We start from the raw sequence: 24,030 nt of genomic DNA, 5'->3' as shown, positions 1-24,030 counted from the left end.
TAGCAGCATTGCCATATTTAACACAGGGGTAACTGAAACTGACCCCTGGTTTAACCCACAGAGCTGAGGAGCCTGATCAATGAGAACATACAGTGCTGTAACACGCCACTGAAACCAAAAGAAAGAAAAGAATCATTTAATAGCAGAACTGAGAACCCTTCATGGTCATGTGACACATAACATGGAGGAAACAAAACTAAAAACCGTAAAATGCAACATAACGTCACTTAGACACTGCCATTTCACTGGCTTCTGATATGCTGCTTGTTATTTTATTGTATATAATTGATTGAATAAAGCTAAAAAAGAACAATATAGCAGTAATAACAAATCATCATTTGGCCAGTTACATTCATGCATGTCTTGCAAACGGGCAGATATTTTTGAGCACGTGAAAAAAAATGAATTGCTATCCTTCATCATGTAAGTTCATTACTTCCAACTTACCTTTACTATACTGTTTTTATGCATTTCACACTGTGAATATTCATTATGTATAATTGTCACATAAACTTACAACAAGAACAGAACATGAAACCAACTAATATTGGCAGACACCTTTTACCTTGTTAATTTTGTTGGTTTTGGGGAGAGTTTGGCTGACGTGCAAGTCCGAATACCTGGGCGGTCTCCTGAGGGGGTTATTTATATCACATGGCACAGATTCAGTTCGAACAAGACGTGCTGTGGAAAAGAGCAGACAGATATGGTCAACATCTTCTGGCATTAGCATTAGTGTTAAGCTGAAAAGGACATTTGTGGATATGACCAATATTGCTTTTTAAGCTTTAACACTTACTCAGATATGTGAGGATAAAAAGAGTCACAGATTGCACTACAGTTTGTTTTTTTACAAATGCAAAGTGATAAATAAACAACAATAATAAAACGTATGGTCAGTATTAAAATGACAATCAACAAATCTTGTACCATCTGTCAATGTCCAAAAAGAACCAAAACATAGACACAGAGATTGAAAAACAAGACATGCCGCATGTCTGTAGTAGTTTTACAATTCTGGCTTCTACTGGTCAGTATACACAAAATATTTTACCTTTGGCCAACCTGACAAACCTGTATGAGGACCTGTATATGGAAAACATCTAATCAGTCATGGTAAATTTGTTAACTAGCCTTAAAAACAGCATGTGTACATGCACAGATTATACTTATAAAGAATTTAAAAATATATCTTAAAAAGACTGCAGAGGGTTCACACTTCTTAGCCTCCCAGGTAAGACATATGTAAGGGTGCTGGAGAGAGGGAAGACTCTATCTAATGGTAAAAAAAGCAAAAAACGCAAGAGGAACAATTTGAATTCCATCCTGGCTGTGGGACAGTAGGCCAGCTCTTCTCCCTGAGGCAGCTGCCTGAAGGTACACATGGGAGTGTGATAACCTAGCTTTCATGTGTTTTGTAAATTTAGAAAACCTTATGAGCATGTCCCTCAGCATGTTTTGTGAGAGGTGCTTAAGGAATATGGGGGTTAACAGGACTGTTTTTACATTCCATATTTGAATGCAGTGAGAGCTGTGTCCAAATACTTGGTATTTAGTTGAATTAGTTCACTGTGGTTGTTAGGTTCTGTCAAGGCTGTGACATATTTGAGGTTTTCATGGACAGGATATCACGGTGCAGCTGAGGGTGTGAGGGTGTCCAGTTGAGGAGACTAGGGTTAGCATTGTTGCTTTATGCAGATGTTGTCCTCCTTGCCTCATCTGTCTGTGCTGTTCAAGTGTGAAGCAGCTGGGATGAGGATCTGCATCTGCACCTCCAAGTCTAAGGCTATGGTTATCTCTTGGAAAAGAATAAGATTGCTCTCTCCAATTGATGGGAGAACAACTGCCCTTGGTGGAGAATTGCATGTATCTTGGGATGTTATTCAGAGTGATGGAAGAAGGGAACATGAAATCAACAAGCAGATTGGAATAGTGGCAGATATTTTGTGGGCACTTTACTCCAATTCTGAGGCTGGGTGCCTGAGTGTTGGGAATAACATTTTAGTAATTGTAACCAAGAATGTTAAAATGCATTTTACTTATAATTCTTTCTTTTATTCTAAGTTGATTGTTAAATGCATTTTCTGGAATTTAAATGCAGCAAAGAACTATGACTTTTATTATTTTTATTACTACTTGAACTTCTGATCTCTGCAACAGTTTCTTTAAACCACAGAACGAGGTAGTGTTAGTAGCTAACAAAACACAGGCTAGCAAAAATTAAACTTACTACTGTAAAGAGGGTAGTCTAGCAAGAGCAAGATGAAAGGTCATAACCTTAAATGGTAAACTGGTCATTTTCTGGACCTTCCACATACATAAAAGTGAACTCTTAAACCATTGGATACCTTTGTGCATGCACACATTGTGAACATGTACGGATATGGTCTATCGAAATGAATTGCACAGAAGGGGCTAGGGGTGTTCACCTTGGCCCTGACAAGTTTTAAAAAAGTCAGCCACTTAAAGTGAAAGTATTAAGAAGAAGAGAACCAGGAAGAAGTCAAACAAGGAGGTATTCAGCCACCAAGAAGACCCATGCTCTGAGAGGCAGAAATGTTACCTTAAAAGACTCAGATCCACAACATTGGCCAGCATCATCCATGACAAAACTTGAAATATCCACCTTTATGGCAGCATCCATTTACCATTTACTTGTTTCTGCTTTTAGCAAATTAAGAATGTTAAATCTATGATGGGTGAATAAAGTGTATTACCAGCTACCCTTGCTAGCATTTAATATTTCCTCTATCCTTCTGCCTGAGGTAGAAATGAATTAAGAGAGGACATCCTCTATTAGGAAATGTGAAGCACAGTAGTAGCCAGTTCTGAGTACAGAATGGATCAGTTGTCCCATGTGCATTGTGGATGAATGCCATGTCAGGCAAGAGCAAGGATATGAGAACAAAAGTTGAGATAGAGGACATACCTTTGGGTCTACATAACAAAGTTAGGATATGGTCACCCCAAAACCTTTCCATGATAAAACAACATCCTATATTGGCTCACCTCTAAAGATGGCTACGCGAGTCAACAGAGAAGATAACAGAACCAGTAGCTCTTAAATGCCAAGCCAAACACTGATTCCAAGTATCTCCATGGTGTCAAGTCTTTCCTGATTCCTTCTCATTCTTTTTTAATTAACTGAGAGCAGTCAGGCAACAGGTAGTAATCAAGGCGCAATATTTGCCACCTATTCATCTGTCCATAATTAGAAGCAGAAGTAACTTTATCTAAAAATTACGAAACTGTGAAAAGGTGTGCACAAAGCATAGGAGAGACAATTAAAGTGCAACAAGATTACAGGCATTAAATATTAAACAATTCACATTAAGTCTATAGCACGTTAATGAGTTATTCATAAATGCACACAGCTGGAATTCTTTCAAACTCAGTGCCCATTAACAGTTGAAACTTCAGATAGAAGTCATCCTCCTGCAGCTGGCAGTGCATTCAAGAGATGAAGTAAACCCGGCTTTCTGTTGCCTTATCTGCACAGTTTACTCTGCATTTGTTAGAACATAAATGTAAATTCCTACCTCCACGATGAATAATAAGTAAATGACAAGGTGGAGCTTCTTTGGTGCATTTGTTGTGGCACTTCAACCTGAAAAAGTGTAATTAAATGTAATTAGAACTTATGCAAAGCAAGAAATTACTGCTATTATTTTTCTTGAGATTAAACAGCTTTTTCCCTCCCAAAGGATCCTCAAAGCAAGTAGTGTCTGCAGCTGTTTAAAACAGGGAGAAACAGCTGAGAAAATCCTACTGCATACAACAACAATTGGTTTCATTAAGGCATGCTCTAGGTCTGGGGAGAATGATGAGGCTTAACTGGGATTGTATGATCCATACTCAGGCTTTATATCACTGACTCAGCTTAACAGGTCAGCAAAGTGAAGGACTGCAGTCGCCTTCATGTCAAGGAGGAACAAAGGTTCATATCCCAGCAGGCCACTCACTCAATCAACCACTCAAGCAGAGCCGCTTAATAAATCCCTTCAAGACCAAAGCTGAATTTCACCAATTTACAATTGTCTAACATTTGTCCCTATAACTGCTTTTAGAAGGTTCAGAAGCAAATGCCATGACAGACTCTCAGCTCTTAAATGATACCCACTGGAATCCTAAGGAATGATTTTTTTTTTTCATCCGCACACAGGAAACAATTTGCAGCTTTTACAAAAAGTATTCAAAGTCTAGAATGTAAAAATGTGTCAGAATAAAGGGCGCCGATAAACAATACCTTTCAAGGAAAGACTTTCTCTGTAAAAATATGCATCTAAATAGGCTATGTTTAATCACAACTGAGCCTTCCTTATTTCATGACAAATGGTTATAGAGCAGCATATAAGATTTCACTTCCAGCTGTGATGAAATGGAGGCTGGAAGCACAGTTTTTTGTCCAAATGTAACATCACTCGCTTACACTAGATGAATAAATTCATCTCTCTGTGCTCAGACCTGTTTAATTCAGTCTCACGGCTGAGGGGCATTGGAGAGTGCACTCATAAACAGGCCCACCTTCACTCACAAAGGATTTATATTCACTGATCAAATGATTAGGAACACCCTTACATTTGCTTATCCATGCTATTATGTAATCAGCCTATCATGTAACACCAATACAATGTATACAATTCGGTGGTTCAGTTAACTTTCACATCAAACACCAGAGTAGGGAAAAAAATGTGATCTTGATGATTTCCACTGTGGTAGGATTGTTGGTGCCAGAAAGGCTGGTTTGAGTATTTCTGTTCTGCTGATCTCCTGGGATTTTCACACAGAGTCTACTCAGAATGGTGAAAAAAAAAATATCCAGTGAGCAGCAGTTCTGCAGACATAAATGCTTGTAGTTGAGAGGGGTCAGAGGAGAATAGCTGACAGGAAGGCTATGGATAACCCCTCTGTACAACTGTGGTTGCACAACATGTCAAACCTTGAGATGGATGGGCTATAGCAGCAGAAGACCATATCAGTTTCCACTCCTGTCAGCCAATAACAGAAAGCTGAGGCTGAAGTAAGCACAGGCTCACTAAAACTGGACAAACGAAGACTGGAAAAATGTACCCTGATCTACCAAATCTTAATTTCTATTGAGGCACACAATGTTAGGGGTAGAAATTGTCCCTAACAGCATGAATCTATGGACCCAACCTGCCTTGTGTGAAGGGTGGTGGTTCTGGTGTAATGCTACTGGGAATGCTTAATGAACATGGCAATGTGTTCAGTGTTCCCAGTCACTGGATCTGAATTTAATAAAACACCTTTGGGATGTCTGCAATGCACTGGCTCCCAGGCCAGGATTTGTTCCTTGTGCCCTGTGCTTGCTGGGATAGGCTCCAGCTCAACCCACAACCCTGGTCTGATTTAAGCAGGTTAGAAAACAATGTGACATGACAAGACCTTTGGGATATGACAGAACAAAAATGTGCAGCTGACAATTCTGCAGAAATTGTGTGATGCAATCAAAATGGACCAAAATCTTAAAGGAAAGTTTCCAACATGCTGTAGAATCCATTCCATAACAAATGCCATAACAAATTGAAGTTGCTTTCAGAACAAAAGGAAGGCCTACCCAGTATAAGTATGATTATCTAAGAATTTAACATCATCAATCTATTCCTAAATAAACAGAGAAATCTCATATTATTTTCTTGAAGTGTCACAGGTAATAAAAAACCAGACTGAAATGAGGCCAAAAACAACAAGAAAAGCCAAATCGTATGTCAAAGTTAAAGAGTAAACAGACATAAAGTTATAACACAGGCAAAGGTCAAGGCTAAAAATTGTAAATGTTTCTTTTTTAAATTAATTTCAGCTACAAAACTGTGATATTTAGTTTTTGCTTAAGGTAACGCAGCTGCATCAACATACAAATGCCACACACTTTTACTTTTATTACATGCAAGCCTTGCCAACATTCATAACCATGTCTCCATATGCACTGCAAAAATAATACATTTAAACTATAATAATGATATTGGAGGTATCTTCAGACAATACTGGAGGTCTTAAATTTGAAAGTAGTGGACTTGGCACTATGAACTGCCAGACAGTGTTCAGAAGTCATTAAGAAGGCTAACAGAATGTTAGGTTATATAGCACCCTAATGTGTACAGTACAAGTCAAAAAGGTTAAAGTTAGGGCTCGACCTCATCTGGAGTACTGTGTGCAGTATTGGGCTCCAGGACAGACAAAAGACATAGAGAAAGGCCAGAGAAGAGCAGTTAGGCTGATACTAGGTCTGCAGGGCATGAATTATGAACAAAGGTTAACAGAGCTGAGCTTTGTGTTTAGAATTATAAAAGGATTTAGTGCAGTGGATTGAGAGTCTTACTTTAAAATGACTTCAACAAGAACAGGGGGACACAGTTTAAAACTTAAGGAAAATGTTACACAAACATTATCAAGTCTTTCTTTACACAGAGTACCACAGACACATAAAATAAGTTAACCAAGTAGTGTAGTAGACAGTAGGACTTTAAGGACTTTCAAAACTCGGCTAGATGTTATTTTGGAGGAGTTAAGTATGATAACATACCTACTTAATCCTGAGCACTGCTGCTAGAGGCTGGAGCCTTTCTGAGCAAGCATAGGGCAAAAGGCAGGAAAAAATCCCTGGACAGGGCACCAGCCCGTCACAGGGTGGGAAATGGGACATTTCAATTCAATTTTAAGATTAGATTCTCCTGTCCTTCTTTGTCAACTGGATGTAGTTCAACAGTAAAGTTAAATTAATGAACAGATATTATTGAGTCACATTTGGAACTGCTTTGCATTATAGTGTGTTTAAACAAATCTGTGTCTTTATGTGTATGTAGTGAATACGAAGTAGAGTTTGTAATTACATTTTATCTCTCTGAGCGCTATACAAAATAAACTGAATTGATTTGGAGATAATGAACAGAAGTCAGCACAAACTCTGTCAGTCTGTGCCAGTGATGGTTTAACTCATCTCAAAATTGTTCATCACATAAATATTTCTTGACATCCATCTGCAGTCCCCCTCTCCACGCTCTTCACTATAATAAGCTGTGCAATACGTTGATACATGGAAAATAAGGTCGCAGATGAGGTGAAAATATCTGTGCTAATGGTGTGGATTTCAATTTGTTTTGAACAAATCGTTTTGCTGTTCACTAGAGAGGACAGGGCTGTAACTTTCCTAACTTCTATACATCATATGACAGGCCTTCAAACGCTCCAGATATTTTGCTGTATTTGTTTTACAAGACTCCTGGTCTACAGAGTATCTTCCAAGGCTTTGGCCACCGTGTTCTCATTTCTAACTCATCTGTCCACACAAAGAAATCCAGTTTTGGTGTTTTCTTGAGATGCTCTTTGTTTTTATTTCCCTTATTCTTTTGGTATTTTGATTTTTTCAGATTTGCTGCATAAACAAATATTACATTTGTCTAACAAAATGCAATTGGCCAAAATACCCATTATTTACCATGAAAAGCTTTCAGGAAACAATCTGAAAACACTGGTGTGGACACAAAACTTTAAAAAATTATGGTGTTTTCAATGTTTTCTGTATTTGTATTGACTGAGCCTAAATGTCCAGATCCCAACAACCAGTAATTCTTGAAATTAAGAAAATCTTTTGACAGCCTTAAGTAGCAGGCATAAAAGTCATGGGCTTACAGTATATGCTAGTTTCCACCAAAATGACCACCACAACAGCAGTTACTAGTCACTTCCTGCCAATAACATCATGGGGTACAGTAATGACATCTAAATACAAATAATTAAAAGAAAAATTAAATCCATGCCATACATTATTGTGCACACTGGTGTCTTTCTGGTTGTTGGCTGGCTAGCAATTGTACTGGCGCAGGCATTAAATAAGCATAATGAACAGGCACAAGACCTGAAGTGCTAGCATGGCGACAGTTTGACATTTAAGCTTGGCAGGAACAGAATAAATGTAACAAATATTGCATTTTTTAGAATCTCAATTGTACTGCCGAATATTTATATCATATTCCTTGTCCTGCGGTGGGTTGGCACCCTGCCCAGGATTGGTTCCTGCCTTGTGCCCTGTGTTGGCTGGGATTGGCTCCAGCAGACCCCCGTGACCCTGTATTCGGATTCAACGGGTTAGAAAATGGATGGATGGATATTCCTTGTCAAATATAGTAAATTGTTCACAATTTAAATTTGTAATATGAAGTCTCACTTACAACCACATATTTAAAACTTTGAAATTATGTTGGAATGGCAAATGCAATATGTATGCCTCTTAAAAATGCCATTTGGTATGGGATTCATAAAACTAGTGTTGATGTTTGCAATGTGCCATCTGTTGGAATGACAAATGCAATGCAGATGTCTCTGTTATAGGCCTTTGGTGTGGGATTTGTAAAAGCCGTGTTGATGTTTGTGATGCACCATCAATTAGCAAGATGAATGCAATGCATTTTATTACTACCAATGTTTGTGATGCGCCATCTGGTAGGATGGCAGGGACATAGCAACCGGATGAACACAAAGAAAGATACAGAGACACTTATCCTTTTATTAAGTTAGATATTTCTCTGTCTGTTTTAAGGATAAGCAATGTGCAAGACAAAGCTGCTTACAGCGGGACAGAGTATAGTATTACAGTATCCATCCATTCTCTAAACCCTCTTATTCAGGGCAGGGGGCAGCTGGAGCCTATCATAGCAAACAATGGACGGAGACAGGAACAAAACCTGGCAGGTCATCAGCAAGTCACAGAGTGAACACACAAACACACACACATATATCAGGGGCTAATTTGGCATCATCAATTCACTTACTCTGCATGTCTTTGGACTGTGGTAGAAAATCCACACCAACCAACATGCAAGTGCAACCTGCAAACTCCTTACTACAAGGCAGCAGTTCTACCACTGAATCACTATGTGGTGCACTCATTGATCATTAGCAAATTTACATTAACTGTGGCTTTTAAAAATTGAAGAAAAATACAGTTTACTCAAGGCTTATTTCATAACACCACTGACGGACACCGTATAAAATTCTGCCCATGAATATGAGGGATTTCATTTTTATGTATATTTACAAGAGTAGAACAATTGTGACAAGAAATGGCCATTCATCCTAACAAGCTCATCCATCCTAATACTCTAGATGTTCCAAAATGATCTAAGCCAGGTTTTGAAGATTCCTTAAGTTCTGCTCTCCCCCGTAGTTTATTCATGTGCCTGTGGTTCTTTGCATGAAGAAAAACTTTCTAGTATTTGTGCTAAATCTGCTCTTAACAAGTTTCCAACTGTGTCCCTGTGTTGTTGCTGAACTCACTTTAACTAACAGACCCTAATTCCCTAAAATAATAGCTCTTCTTAATTTCCATTAGCTTAAACTGTAAAGGTTCAACTCCTTCAGTCTTTCCTAATAACTCATTCCCTGCAGTTCTGGAATCAGCCTAGTCACTTTTCTCTGGATGTTTTCTAGCACTGCTATGTCCAAAGCTGAGCACGATGCTCCACATACGGCATCACCTTAAGCTTAAGCATAACCTCCTTTGACTTGAAGTCTGCGTATTATGCTCTATAACCTAAAATCCTATTAGTAACGGTAAAAAAAAAATTGTGACCATGCAGCCTTTTAAGAGATACGAGCACTGGATACTTCCATTTTACTTTCAGTTTGGTTTTCTCAATTTTAAGGTGTGCATGAGAGAACTCTGCAATCGACTGTCTATTCCAAAGTTGCTTCCTGACTCGTGCCCACTGCTGCATGGATAGGCTTTAGCTCCCATATCCCAAATGCTCCCAGAACCGGATTAAGCTGGTTTAAAAATAAAATGTCCTGTTAATTTCTGTGCCATTTCATGCCAGTGGCAGTGGCAAAAGAACATGTGAAGTTGTACAAGCCATAACACCTGATTGCCCTACTGTATGTATAACTTGGCTAAAGAGTACTGCTTCAAAGTCCTGACAGTCAGCCATTGCCTGTATGGGGTGAAAATCAATGGCGAGAAGTCATTGGGCATATTCTGTTTCATGCCATGAAGAGAGTTATATACCAGCCACAGGTTTCCAAAGCCTCTACCGGGGAGGCTAAAACCATCACACCTGCTTCGTGACTGAAATTCAGCTTGGCTTTAATCACCCACCATTCTGGAATTTTATACAGATTCAAAACACAAATTAAGGAAGCCTTGAGAGAATGTTTCAGTATCAATAACGTGTTTTTACTTCTTTTGCTGCCTTAGCTTTGACAGTGAAGAAGGACTATGCTGCTATGAAGTGGCTCCCTTCTCTGGGTTTATTCACAGCAGGGCAAATGTTGACATTAAGCTCAGGTTGTAATTAGCTTGCTAGTGTTATTAACAAATCCCTGAGGATTACAGCTAGCTGCAGTAATTATTATAATTATTCTACTCATGAAGCATCTCACATGTGCTTTATTAAAACAAGACTAAAGATTTTTCATACCTCATTTAATTCATTTTGTTTGCACTCGCCAAAGAGAACGGGAGATCAGTTGCCATGTCAAGAATATCACTCGGCTGATTAAAATTTTCTCAAATGAAGTGTTTCTCATGAAGTCTCTTCAGGAGAGGTGGCAGCTCATTGAATTGCATCCCACCAAAAGAAGCTTTATCAAGTGACTCCTGTTTACTACAATGGTTATGGTGGTGGCATATTTTTGAGCTGAAGGGACACCTCTGCAGTGGGCAAGATAAAACCCAGCTGACCTGAGTCTAGTAAATATGCAGGGAATCTTTTCCACTGAATGAGTCTTTTGAGGCTCTACAAGCACACATCTGTCTTTTCACTTGGGTGGGGGTTGTGTTGGCAGCTTGCTGGGATAATTGTAATGTTGAGGAAGCTCATTTATATATATGTCTGTCTGTTCCCTATACCAGTGTTTTTCAACCAGTTTGCCACCATACAGTAGTGTGCCGTGAGAGCTACCCAGGTATGCCGTGGAAATAATAGTGTAGCACATCCGGCTCTGAACATGATATGGACAACCTCCTCAGGTGTTCAAGACCTGTCTGAGGAGGACAGGACTACTTGAAGAAGCCAATATAAAAGCAGCTCTGTGGTCACTGTGTTGCAGACACAACACTTACAGCACTCCAGGCAGCTAGGCTCCATCTGCCCTGGATATGTGGTCACCAAAGAGCCTCATAGTGCTGGTGGACAGTGAGCATATGAGTTGCATCTGAGGTAGAGAGGGGAAGGCAAAGGGACAAAGCAGCTGGGAGACATGTCCAAACTGCCCACTAAGTGCCGTGTCTATGAACACTGATCTCAGAGCTCCTTTTTTTTTTACTAACTTCTCTGGTAGTCCCACAGCTTCTGGCAGTTGAGCAAGTGTATGAGATGTAACGTGTTTGTGGTTATTAAGACAGTGGTGTGCCTTTGGATGTTTATGGTTACAAAACATGTGCCACTAAAGAAAAAAGGTTAGAAAACACTGTCCTATATAATTCTACACCCTTTGACCAATCTGGCAAATTTTGCATAGTAGCTCTCTAGGACCACATGGACAAGATTGACTACTTTAGAACCCAAAATTTTGATCTTAGTGGTCCCAGTATGCTTTTTTTTCCCCTGCGTATTATAGTTTGCATAATAGTGCCACCTGCTGAATCAGAGCGAATATTACAGTCCTACTCCCTTTGACCGATCTGGACCAAATTTTGCATAGTTGATCTCTAGAACTATACAGACAAGAGACAATACTTTTGAACACAAAATGTTGACCTTGGAGGCCACGGTGGAGTTTTTTCAGTTTGCACTCCAGTGCCACCTGCTGGCTCAGAGGATGTTAAACATCTGAACAGACTAGCATACAAACTGACCAGAGCTTAACATTTAACTAATCTGGACAACACCACATACCGCTTCTATCTACTGTAATATACATTAGAGTTGTTTAACTCCTTCTTTGTTGGCTTTTCTTCATAATTTAAACACTACTAACTACCCACCTTGAGCTAAAAGGACAAGTCAGATATGACAGCGCTCCTGGGGTCAACCCAGCAAGGAGTTACCACAAATCTGGAATCCAATTGTACCCAATTTTACTCACCAGAGCAGAAACATTGATACAGAGGCCATGTGAATGATGGGTGGGACTCCTAGCAATAACAACAGCAATAACACCATCTAAAAAAACACAAACTTTTTTTTCTTTTCTTAATCAATTCTTCAAAAATATCTGGGCAATGCTGAGTACTTCTTGACAGATGTTTCGGGCATAGAATTGGGGCTTTTTTAGTGTTTGCATCAGTTGGAATGTTGGAGTCTGCAACTTTATATCTATTATTTTCCCTGGTCTTTTATGTCAGATTGACCAGTTTAGAAAGCGTATTAAACATAACATGACAATTCACATAAACAGCCTAATTCGACTCAGGGATATGAATGGAGAGAGCAGCATTAGGGCAGACAGGCGTAGACCTTGAACATGTTAATTCTTCAAATTCACATACCCACACTGGGCCAATTTTGAATAGACTAATTAACCTAACATGTACGGGATGTAAGAACCAAAGACACAGAGTATGTTATGCTGCTGTGGAAAAGGGTAAGGTTTAAAGGAACATTCCACCAATAAATTATATATTTTTTAAATTTGTTACTCACCCTGTGTTTTGTGTAGTGATGGCCAAGTAAAATTGTTAACCTCATGTTTTCACCAAGAATGAAGATTACAATATTCCTAATAGAACAGAATGTCAACGAAGACCAACAACTTGACAACATTAAACAATAAAAAAACATTTGCCGAGTGATAGCTAATTTACTGGCCACAATGTTGCTTTACAAGCAGCACTGCAGTGTGTGGTATGACAAACTTGGACAACCAGAGACCACAAGTTAAAGAAAGACACATGAAAGCATTAAATCAGGTAGAAAATACGTGCATATCCAACGAACAGAAGGTCACTTCGCTGTTGTAATTATGTGCTTGCATAGAATTTATTGGCTTCAATATATTTTTCTCATGAATTTCTTTAAACTTTTTCATATTTCTGAATATAAAGATTTCGCTTATTCATGTATTGTTTGTACATAATTGCATTATGGCATGATTAACTCATTAAGTAATTTTGATTTCTTTTGTTATTAGCAGCGCTATTTTTTGCAAGGAAGCAACTGTGGGTTGGTAGGTAACAAGAACTGAAGGTCACGTTGAGTGATGTCATTGGAGCGATGGTATTTGAGCCTGTTACTCGGTACATTTACTGTCCAAGTTTGATTACTACTTGTGCTATTTAAAATTTTTCAGGTTTCTAATTCATTGGTTATGAACTCATGACTGTTTCTTGCTTTGGTTTCTGTTCACCTTTTGGGTTTAGACATTTCTTGGGCTTTTTTCCTGGTTTTCTACAACGCTCATTCATTAATTTTTGATTATTGTCTGCATCGTTTTAAATTTTTTTCTCCATGTTATGTAATTTTTCAACTAATTGCAGAAAACACACCACTGCAGTTCCTCATACAGCTAATGAAAAACCTGATAATCCTGAATTCGTGAATTAGCGTCCAATGAATGAGGGGAGAGGAGAGCCTTCAATTCAAAAGCTCAATTCTGATTTAATATTCTCCCATTGTGCATAAGTAAATTTTCCAGAGTGATTTATTTAACAACATTTTAGCCAAAATACACGTTTTTAGATAGATAGATAGATAGATAGATAGATAGATAGATAGATAGATAGATAGATAGATAGATAGATAGATAGATAGATAGATAGATAGATAGATAGATAGATAGATAGATAGATAGATAGATAGATAGATAGGAAAGGCACTATATAACACAGAGATAGATAGATAGATAGATAGATAGATAGATAGATAGATAGATAGATAGATAGATAGATAGATAGATAGATAGATAGTGTCAGGGATGCCAGGGGCAACGTGGACGCCGTGAGGAACCGGAAGAGGGTCAGAGCCCACCCTGGATCACGTGGGGGCCGCCTTCCTGGTTGCTCTGGGGGCCACGGGTACAGGGCATGGAAGCTCCACCGTATAGGGGCCCGTGGTCACCGCCAGGAGGCGCCCCAATGCCTTGGGGACCTGTTACCCCAGCACTTCCGCCACACCAGGAAGTGCTGGGGGGAAGATTTAGGACGGCACCCGGAGAGCTGCCGGGAGGACAGCCGGCACTTCCGCCACGCTGGGGTGTGGCCAGAGGAGGAATGCCGGGAACACCTGGGGCTCATCCGGGGACTGTTTAAAAGGGGCCGTCTCCATTCATTCAAGGCTAGAGTCGGGTGGAAGAAGGACGAGGCAAGAGAGGAGAGTGGAGGCGGCCCGAGAAGAAGGCATTTGTGGCCAGGACTGTGTGTGTTGGGGTTTGTGCACTTTATTGAACTGGGTCTGAATGACCAAATCATTGTAAATATTGTAAATAATAAACGTGTGGTGGTGAGTAAGAACATGTCCGCCTGTCTGTGTCCGGGTCGGCTCCACAATAGATAGATAGATAGATAGATAATTATGAATGCATGCAAACTCCATAGACACTAAATAGCTTTCCTGTTGCCTAAAGGGACTTTGAAAAAACGTTTATATTAATTTGCACAGGAAGTCTTAATATGGAGTCCAAGCCAAACAAACTATTACATCACATACATAATAAACAGCTTTATCGTGCTATCTATTGGATCATTTAGACATTTGTACATTCCAGATGCTTTCATGAAATCTAAAGTTTGTCCACCAATAAATAGAGCCAGCATAGTTTAATAAGCCAAAACCTTGTACTGGTATGCAATCAAGTTCAAGAATCTTTTCAAAATTAAGCGTGTGATTTAGTGTTGTAATACGAAGTAAAATGAACAGCCATGTTTATGATAAAGCAAAAAGAGGGACCTACTTGCAGTTTTTACATTTCAATCCAAACAGCATTCCTTTCCCACATACAGTGCATGTCTGGGACATCCAGTACTTTGTAGAAAATCTGAAAGAATAAAAAGAAAATAGATGTACATTAGATCAACAGCATCATCTTTACTGTAGGCAGACTTTATTATTCTAAACAAATCTGTCTTTTTGTTTTTGAGCCCTGCACTCTTAAGCCAAGTAATACAACCACCGAGCAGGAGGGGATGCTGTTACTTATCATGTCTCTTGTTTCGTACACAGTGCAGAGCCATCGCCAACTGTCAATCTGGTGTTTCGTGCATTGTTCAATGAGGGAAACAAATTAATTTAAACAGTTTTAGCATAATGCTGCAACATAACAAAATATTTAAAAACTGAAGGGGTGTGAATACTTCTGAATCCACTGTGTGAGTTCTCACAGTGTAAGTATTTACAGTATACACCTGATCTCCTCAGACTAATTGATTGCCTTTTACTCAAAGCACATAAACCTTTCTCTTAACAGTGCGTAAAACACAGTGCTAATATAAAATGTAGTGCGGAACTTTAAAAAAAAAATTATTTCCTAATAGAACTGTTCCTCATTATTATTGATCTGATTACATGATCCCTGATAAAAGCCTACAGGGCAAAGCAATTAAAAAGCTGGCAATGGTTAAAATGGCAGACAGAGTGTTTTGACTGTCGCTGACACTTCTATAGCAAAAGCCTTCAAGAGCACAATTTATAACAGAATCTCCACTTTAAGCTGCTCTTGCTGGTAGAAAATCTATTAACGGATATTTAAGTTTTGTTTACTTGTATATTATATTTGTAATCTTTCTATGATCTGAGAAATTCCAGGTCGGACAATGGACTGGCGCCCTGTCCAGGGATTGTTCCTACCTTGCACCCAATCTTCCAAGGACAGGTTCCCTCCAATTCTGCTCAGGATACACAGGTTTTGAAAATGGCTAGATGGAAGTTTAAAAGTAAGACTGTTGTACTTACTAATCATGGCAGTGGGGAGTGGTGACATGTTGCATGTTGATGAGCAGATGCAAGCAATGTAAGCCCAAAGTAAGTGGGCAAGTCACTGTGGAGGGGGTGAAACAAAAAGCTTGACTGAAGAAGAAAACAATGAACTTGATAGCTGACAATATCTTGATACCAGATCAGCTTATGCAGCATAAAAATCATTCATTTATTGAGTTCTAATGCCAATGTTATTTTGTTATGCGAAGTGAAATTCTGAAGCAAATATGGGCAGCAATAGGATCAGCATTTTTGAGTAAAAACAATCCTACAAAGTATGGCAATGATTTTTCAACATCAGCTCTAGTGAAAGAAGCACACTAGAGTTGGTTCTTTCATTTTTGTTTAATTGAGTTTTATTGAGTTTAAAGATCATACTAGAGGAAGAAAAACACAAATCAATCAAAATTACAGAGTGTACCACATGGCATAAAATCAAAATTCATTAAATCATTATCAAATTTAAAGCCCACAGTTACCAGTTCAGAGAGCTACAAGAACAAAAAGCCCATGATAAGATGTATATTAAAACATCAAAAGAGAACAGAACAGAAGCAGAACAGCACTAATCAATTCTTGTCAAATTCCAAGAATGCCTTGCACACTCCTTTGTAGGAAAAATTAAAATGTCCCAGTTTTAAGTGATACAAGTCTTACAGCTGAGCAAGAAAAGTTGACATGTGAGCAGAGTAGTGGAAGAGGTCACTGCGGATTTATCACTGAAAAGCTCACTCGGTCTGGTGTTACTGGCAATTACAGCGAATAAAGAATTAGGAATAATTATTAATCCAATACTATACTTCAAATATGCAGCTACTTTTCCCTATAATGTTCCCAAAACATTTGATTTAGTGAGGTCACTGACATCGTTCACAGTTGGGGTTCTGTTCCTGATAAATTTGTAGACAATCTGAACGTTGACAGATGTGTGTGACGGCAGTTTTCAGCTTAATTACTCATTGCTATGCACAGAGTGAAGAAGTATGTGTGTTAAGAATGACCAGATTCTTCTCCACGTCTAACACATTAATTGAGATGCCACCTTCTCTATCACCTAGGGATAACCACTGTGAAATAAATTATAAAAAAGAAATAGGTTTGGGAGAAAATTATTTTTTTCAATATTAAATTTCCCAGCTAATGTTAAAACTGATCAGAGGACTATCTATTAACTTCCTGTTTGATAAATTCTTTTATATTGTAGAAATTATATTTCCTTATGATTATAACTCCTAGATTTTGAAACGCTTATGAGAAAATAAAAAAAACAATCTCATTCAGTATGACGTGTAATAGAGTGGAGTGGTTAGCATAACGGTAATTAATTCTGAACCCAGAAATCCTACATAATACTTCCGGAATATTATTATTTGGCTGACGCCCTTTATCCAAGGTGACAAGGAAAACATTTATGATACAATTGGTTACATTTCTTTTGGTTTTCCAATTGCAGAACAGGAAGGTCTAGTGATTTGCTCATGGTCACATAGTGTCAGTAGCGGTATTTGAACCCACAACCTCAAGGTTTAAAGTCCAAAGCTTTAAACCAATCTCCCTTTATCTCTAACTATCATGGAAGTCGGGTAGCACAAGGGTTTAATAGCAACTGCAAAAACCAAAAAAAAAGAAATTTGCATTAGTAAACTGTTGTCTGACTGTCTGACTAGTTCCACATTTAAATGCAAAATAGTCCAAATTTATATTGGTTACCCAAAAGGAGACTTCTGGGCTAGAATCCACCTTAATAAAAGGGTAAGTGTCTGCATATCTGTGTGTTCACTTGGTTGCTACGTCTTGGTCGTTCCAAAGGATGGTGCATCACAAACATTTGCAATAATAAAATGCATTGCATTTGTCATTCCAACAAATGGCGCCTCACATATTTTAACACTGCATTTATGAATCCATACCAAATGCCATTTAATAGAGATATGCTTTGCATTTATCATTTCAGCAGATGGCACATCACAAACATTAACTCTCTTTTTATAAATACCAAATAACATATAACAGAGACATATGCACTATATTTATAATTCCAAAACATGGATCATCACAAACAGTGGTTGTAATAACATGCATTGCATTTGTTATTGCAGCAATGGCTCCGCACAAATATTAACAATGCTTTTATAAATCCATACCAAATGGCATATAACAGAGAGATATGCATTGCATTAGTTTCATTCCAACAGAAGGTGCATCCCAAACAGTTGTAGTAATAAAATGCATTGCATTTGTCATTCCAACAGATGGCGCATCATAAACATTAACACTGGTTTTATGAATCCATACCAAATGGCATAAAAAAGACATATGCATTATATTTATCATTTCAACAGATAGTGCATCACATTTGTGATTTGTGGTGAGATAAAATGCTGTTTTGTATACAAAAATCATATATACAGTGGGATGCAAAAGTTTGGGCAACCTTGTTAATAGTCATTATTTTCCTGTATAAATTGTTGGTTGTTATGATAAAAAATGTCAGTTAAATATATCATATAGGAGACACACACAGTGATATTTGAGAAGTGAAATGAAGTTTATTGGATTTACAGAAAGTGTGCAATAATTGTTCAAACAAAATCAGGCAGGTGCATAAATTTGGGCACCGTTGTCATTTTATTGATTCCAAAACTTTTAGAACTAATTATTGGAACTCAAATTGGCTTGGTAAGCTCAGTGACCCCTGACCTACATACACAGGTGAATCCTATAATGAGAAAGAGTATTTAAGGGGGTCAATTGTAAGTTTCCCTCCTCCTTTAATTTTCTCTGAAGAGTAGCAACATGGGGGTCACAAAACAACTCTCAAATGACCTGAAGACAAAGATTGTTCACCATCATGGTTTAGGGGAAGGATACAGAAAGCTGTCCCAGAGATTTAAGCTGTCTGTTTCCACAGTTAGGAACATACTGAGGAAATGGAAGACCACAGGCTCAGTTCAAGTTAAGGCTCGAAGTGGCAGACCAAGAAAGATTTGGATAGACAGAAGCGACGAATGGTGAGAACAGTCAGAGTCAACCCACAGACCAGCACCAAAGACCTACAACATCATCTTGCAGCAGATGGAGTCACTGTGCATCGTTCAACCATTCGGCGCACTTTACACAAGGAGATGCTGTATGCGAGAGTGATGCAGAGGAAGTTTTTCCGCCCACAGCACAAACAGAGCTGCTTGAGGTATGCTCAAGCACATTTGGACAAGCCAGCTTCATTTTGGAATAAGGTGCTGTGGACTGATGAAACTAAAATTGAGTTATTTGGGCATAACAAGGGCGTTATGCATGGAGGAAAAAGAACACAGCATTCCAAGAAAAACACCTGCTACCTACAGTAAAATATGGTGGTGGTTCCATCATGCTGTGGGGCTGTGTGGCCAGTGCAGGGACTGGGAATCTTGTCAAAGTTGAGGGACGCATGGATTCCACTCAGTATCAGCAGATTCTGGAGACCAATGTCCAGGAATCAGTGACAAAGCTGAAGCTGCGCCGGGGCTGGATCTTTCAACAAGACAACGACCTGAAACACTGCTCAAAATCCACTAAGGCATTCATGCAGAGGAACAAGTACAACGTTCTGGAATGGCCATCTCAGTCCCCAGACCTGAATATAATTGAAAATCTGTGGTGTGAGTTAAAGAGAGCTGTCCATGCTCGGAAGCCATCAAACCTGAATGAACTAGAGATGTTTTGTAAAGAGGAATGGTCCAAAATACCTTCAACCACAATCCAGACTCTCATTGGAACCTACAGGAAGCGTTTAGAGGCTGTAATTTCTGCAAAAGGTGGATCTACTAAATATTGATTTCATTTCTTTTTTGTGGTGCCCAAATTTATGCACCTGCCTGATTTTGTTTGAACAATTATTGCACATTTTCGGTAAATCCAATAAACTTCATTTCACTTCTCAAATATCACTGTGTGTGTCTCCTATATGATATATTTAACTGACATTTTTTATCGTAACAACCAACGATTTATACAGGAAAATAATAACTATTAACAAGGTTGCCCAAACTTTTGCATCTCACTGTAATACTGATAATTTGCAAATCTTTAATTTAGATTGCTGGTTATTACAAAGCAGAAAGGCATGATATCTGAAACATTTAGCAATAAGAACATGCTCTGCAGAATCCTGTATTCCAAATCTGCACTTGTGCACTGTCTGTGTGGGTTTTGTGTGTTCTCTGTCTGTGTATGTGGGTTTTCCTTCAGGTACTCTGGTTTTCAACACATATCACCACATCCTATGGTGGTGATGACTGCCACCATTTCTAAGGTGTTTCCTGCCTTCTGCCCAATGTTGTCAGAATCAGGGCTAGCCTCCTATGACACTGAATTAAATAATTAGGTCAGGTTGGGGAGCATGCACTGGTACAGGGTGTTGCCACACCCACCACATGACGAAACAGCTTGGGATCCTGGATAACAAGCCCTGGGGCAGACACGCGGTCCAGTCCCACCCTCCAGAAATGACCATCTATTCACCACTGCCTTGTCCAGCCGCTCGGATCCTCAACAATGTGAATTCTGCAAGCCTGATCACCATCAGAGAATCGTGCCACATGGCTGTAGTGCTGTAACTGACGCTCCCTCATAATTCAGAAAATGTGCCTCATTCCGGACTCCGTGAGCAACTGCTTATTCGACACAAAGTCAAACGAGCAGTACCCAAAGATTCTCTGAAGAGACATAGTACCGAAAGAGTCCAGTCTTCATCTCAGGTCACTGGATACGTCCATGTCTCGCAACCGTATAGCAAGACAGGAAGCACCAGGCCTCTAAAGACTTGGACCTTAATCCTTTTGCAAAGATATTGGGAGAGCCACATACCTCTTTCCAGTGACCTCATGATCCCCCATGCTCTCCCAATCCGTCTACTGACTTCATAGGAAGAGTCACCAGAGACATGGATGTCGCTGCCAAGGTAAGTAAACCTCTCAACAGGGTAAACAATACAAACTTGAAAATGTTGTGCTACCATATATACTGCACAGGGTTCCAAAGTATGTTTAGTGGTGACATGCTGCATGTTGGCCACACGTGATAATAGATGAACTTGAACCTGCCTTTTTAGCCCTAATAATAGATGGCTTTACCAGACGTTGGCTTTTGTTAGGGAAAAGTTAATAAAAAAAGATAATAGGCTGCGGGTCTTCTGTGAGTTAATTTCTGACTAGGACAATTGGGACAAAACTGCAGGAGATTTTTTGTTCTGACTGAATGTTAATTCATCTTTCAGAAGTGGAAAAGGAAAGCAGAGACTTCTGCCTTTGGTACGCTCAATGGACTAAACACTTTAACAACGCAGATCTCTTATTGTAACTTAGATTAAAAGCCCCACAAACCAATTAACTGCAAGGGTTAAAAACCTGTGAAACCTCTGCTGTGACCCCTGCCCACCCACACATCCCTTCACAAAATAATCTAATTAGACTGACATTTAACTTCTTTTGCAAAAAATATAGTTACCTGTGTTTTATTGAATTTCCCAGATCTCTGCGGGGAATCTGTGGGGACCATCGAGGCACTGACAGTGTATCTGCACAAAGAGACAGGAAAAAGCATGTTTATTTATTAATGAATTGCTTACTGTGCGTCATGTTTTTGTCACTATAGATGCATTTAAATAGCATGTGGCTATTATAGCAGTACTGATATGATTATGACTACATGTCATCAAAAATGTTCCAGCTTTGATCATCGAATTGCTTTCTGCAACAAGGGTGAGGCTGGTCTTTTTCCTTTTGAGGATGCCAAATTTGACAATATTTTACCATTGAAAGAAAAACAAGAAATGTGTCTCATTCCCAGACTAAACTAAGTGACCAACTGACATTTAGATTTCTTCTTCCACCTTAACTAATGGCTACTTTCTTCACAGTTGCACACACACAAATTGGGTCATCCAAGAGACCATTCGGAGGTTAGAACTGCAATGTCTAATGGCATTTTTATTTTGCATTTTGTTGCTATATTAAATGGGGCCCCGGCTGGTCCACAGCCCTTCATTATTTCTCTTGTTTTACTTAGATGTTTACAACACTCTGTTGTTTTGCTTGTTTCATCTCCCTTAACCTCAGTGCCATGTTGAAACATATGCAAGAAGGATTTCTGGACCCCTTCAACCCCACCACCAATGTGATCTCTAGGAGTCGAAAAGAATTTGATAGAAAGTAATCATCATCAACACCACTGACTACAGCCCACCACCAAGTCTTATCACATTAAAACATTTTTCTTTTATTTTTTTTTCAAATCCAATAATGATCTGTTTAGGGAGTGATTTTTTAAAAATGTTATTATTTCTTATCCCCTAATTGTTTACACACAGAACCATAAAATCTACCATATATCCCATCACACACAGCAAATAATCAGGGCAGCTGGTCATAGTAAGTGATATCTAATGGTGAATCTAAAATTGCAGAAATCTATCAAAATAAAAATCAACACCTACTCAGACATGACAGGCTTTGCTTTAGTACAAAGTAAGATGCTCAGACAGAAAGAGAATGGATTTGCTGATCAGCTCTACAATACCCCAAGAAACCGACATTGTTTGGAGAAGAAAGTTGTTCGTTCTCATCATGAAACGTGAGACCACAAGAGGCTAGAATCTGAAAGTGGCAATTATTTGTTTCAGTATTGTCATGATTAGAGTGCATGTCAATTAATTTATTTTCTAAATTCTTTAATGTTATTTTTTAGGTCCTTCAATAGCCTCCATTTTGAAAGCCATCATTGCTACCACTTCCTGTGTTGCTAGATGTGCGGCTTTTAGGCTCGTGACCGCGGGTAATCAACGTTACAGAGTAAAAGGACAGCTGGGTTTTCTTTTTGTGATCCCATCTGCAGATAGAAAACGTCTTGCCATTTAATTTTTGTCTCTCGTTAGGACTGGTAGACAGGCTTTAATTGTTTTGGTTTCATATTATACGTGCTTCTCCTGGGTTGGCCCAGTACATAATCACTTGTCCGTGATCAAACAAGTTAGTACTGCTTTAATATATTTGGTTGATCATTTGTGTTCAGGTAAGTGATAAAGAAATTTTTATTTACCAGTCATTGTATCCTGAACTAAATGGTTTGTCTTTTTAGAAAACAACTTACAGCAATAGCAGTACACAGAGCCGGTCATTGGGGAGTGCAATAGCCATTTTCTCAGGTAGACCTCCCTGTTTTTCATTTGTCAATAAAATAGTTTGTTAAGCTCCCGCTTACAGTCCCATATTTCCTAGCAGAGAAAGAAAAGTCACCAATATCGTGGGTGGGTTTGTTAAAACTGAAATAGACAACACTGTCATTTGCTGTCCGCTTTGCTTGACCAGAGGAACCAAATCTGTATTTGAACTTGATCTCAACAACATACTGCTTGTTTGCCCTCAGTCTTTTGTGATTTTAGCCGGTTCTTATGCTTCAGAGAGAAGAACAACAAAAATCACATTTTTGCGCTCAGGCAAAAATTATAACTACAACTACCCATTATAACTACAGTCTACTTTCCTGCACATGAAAATAAAGCACCCCATGGCATCTCGTTTATTCAAATTACTTTATTCTATTTTTCTTTTCTTTCTTTAAGCAGCTCCAGGAGTTGCAGACATTTTTTAATGTATGTAATACATTACAGACAAACAAGCAATTAAACTCTCTGAAGTGGATATACAGTAGTACAACATGTACACAATATTGCTGGACACAGACTATTAAAAATGTTAACCTTAAGGCAATAGCAAGAATCATTTACCTTGCAATACCACACCATTTTCTACGACTACTTAATCATGATGAGGGTCATGGGGTGCTGCAGCCTATCCCAGCATGCACAGGGCACAAGGCAGGCACAATCCCCAGACAGAGCACCAGTCCATCTGCCTTGCACTATTGGCCTTTAAATGTACAGAAAAAAGTGACAATCCTGACATGCTGTATTCGAATCCCTCAGGTCGTGCTCACATGGGCATGTGCCTACTGTAGTTTTCCTATGCAAAAAAAAAAAATCTGGCCCTGCTCTTCCTTATGTTTCCAGTCACACCTTTGATGAATGCTGTACAGCTGAAACATTGCGTCTTTAACTCTCTTCTTCTATTTTTTCATAGCAGACATAATCTTCACCTACTTTTTCCTTTTATAGAATCCAAAGATTTGG

At 38.9% G+C, this 24,030-nt stretch overlaps 1 protein-coding gene across 2 annotated transcripts in view; it reads right to left on the bottom strand.

Moving 5' to 3' along the window:
- Window positions 1-24,030, bottom strand: part of ksr2 (kinase suppressor of ras 2) — a 309,289-nt gene that overhangs the window by 92,046 nt on the left and 193,213 nt on the right. For both annotated transcript variants that reach the window (XM_039771698.1, XM_039771699.1), the window contains exons 6-9: window positions 21,351-21,420; window positions 14,845-14,928; window positions 3,540-3,607; window positions 566-684 (exon numbers count right to left, since the gene is read on the bottom strand). In XM_039771698.1, coding sequence (XP_039627632.1) covers window positions 566-684; window positions 3,540-3,607; window positions 14,845-14,928; window positions 21,351-21,420 — 341 coding nt within the window. The remainder of the gene's footprint in view (window positions 1-565; window positions 685-3,539; window positions 3,608-14,844; window positions 14,929-21,350; window positions 21,421-24,030) is intronic.

This window comes from Polypterus senegalus, chromosome 12 (genome assembly GCF_016835505.1).
Source record: "Polypterus senegalus isolate Bchr_013 chromosome 12, ASM1683550v1, whole genome shotgun sequence".
In the NCBI taxonomy this organism is placed as follows: Eukaryota; Metazoa; Chordata; class Cladistia; order Polypteriformes; family Polypteridae; genus Polypterus; species Polypterus senegalus.
Note: the sequence above shows the minus strand (reverse complement) of the source record. Positions and strands in the feature narration are given on the sequence as shown.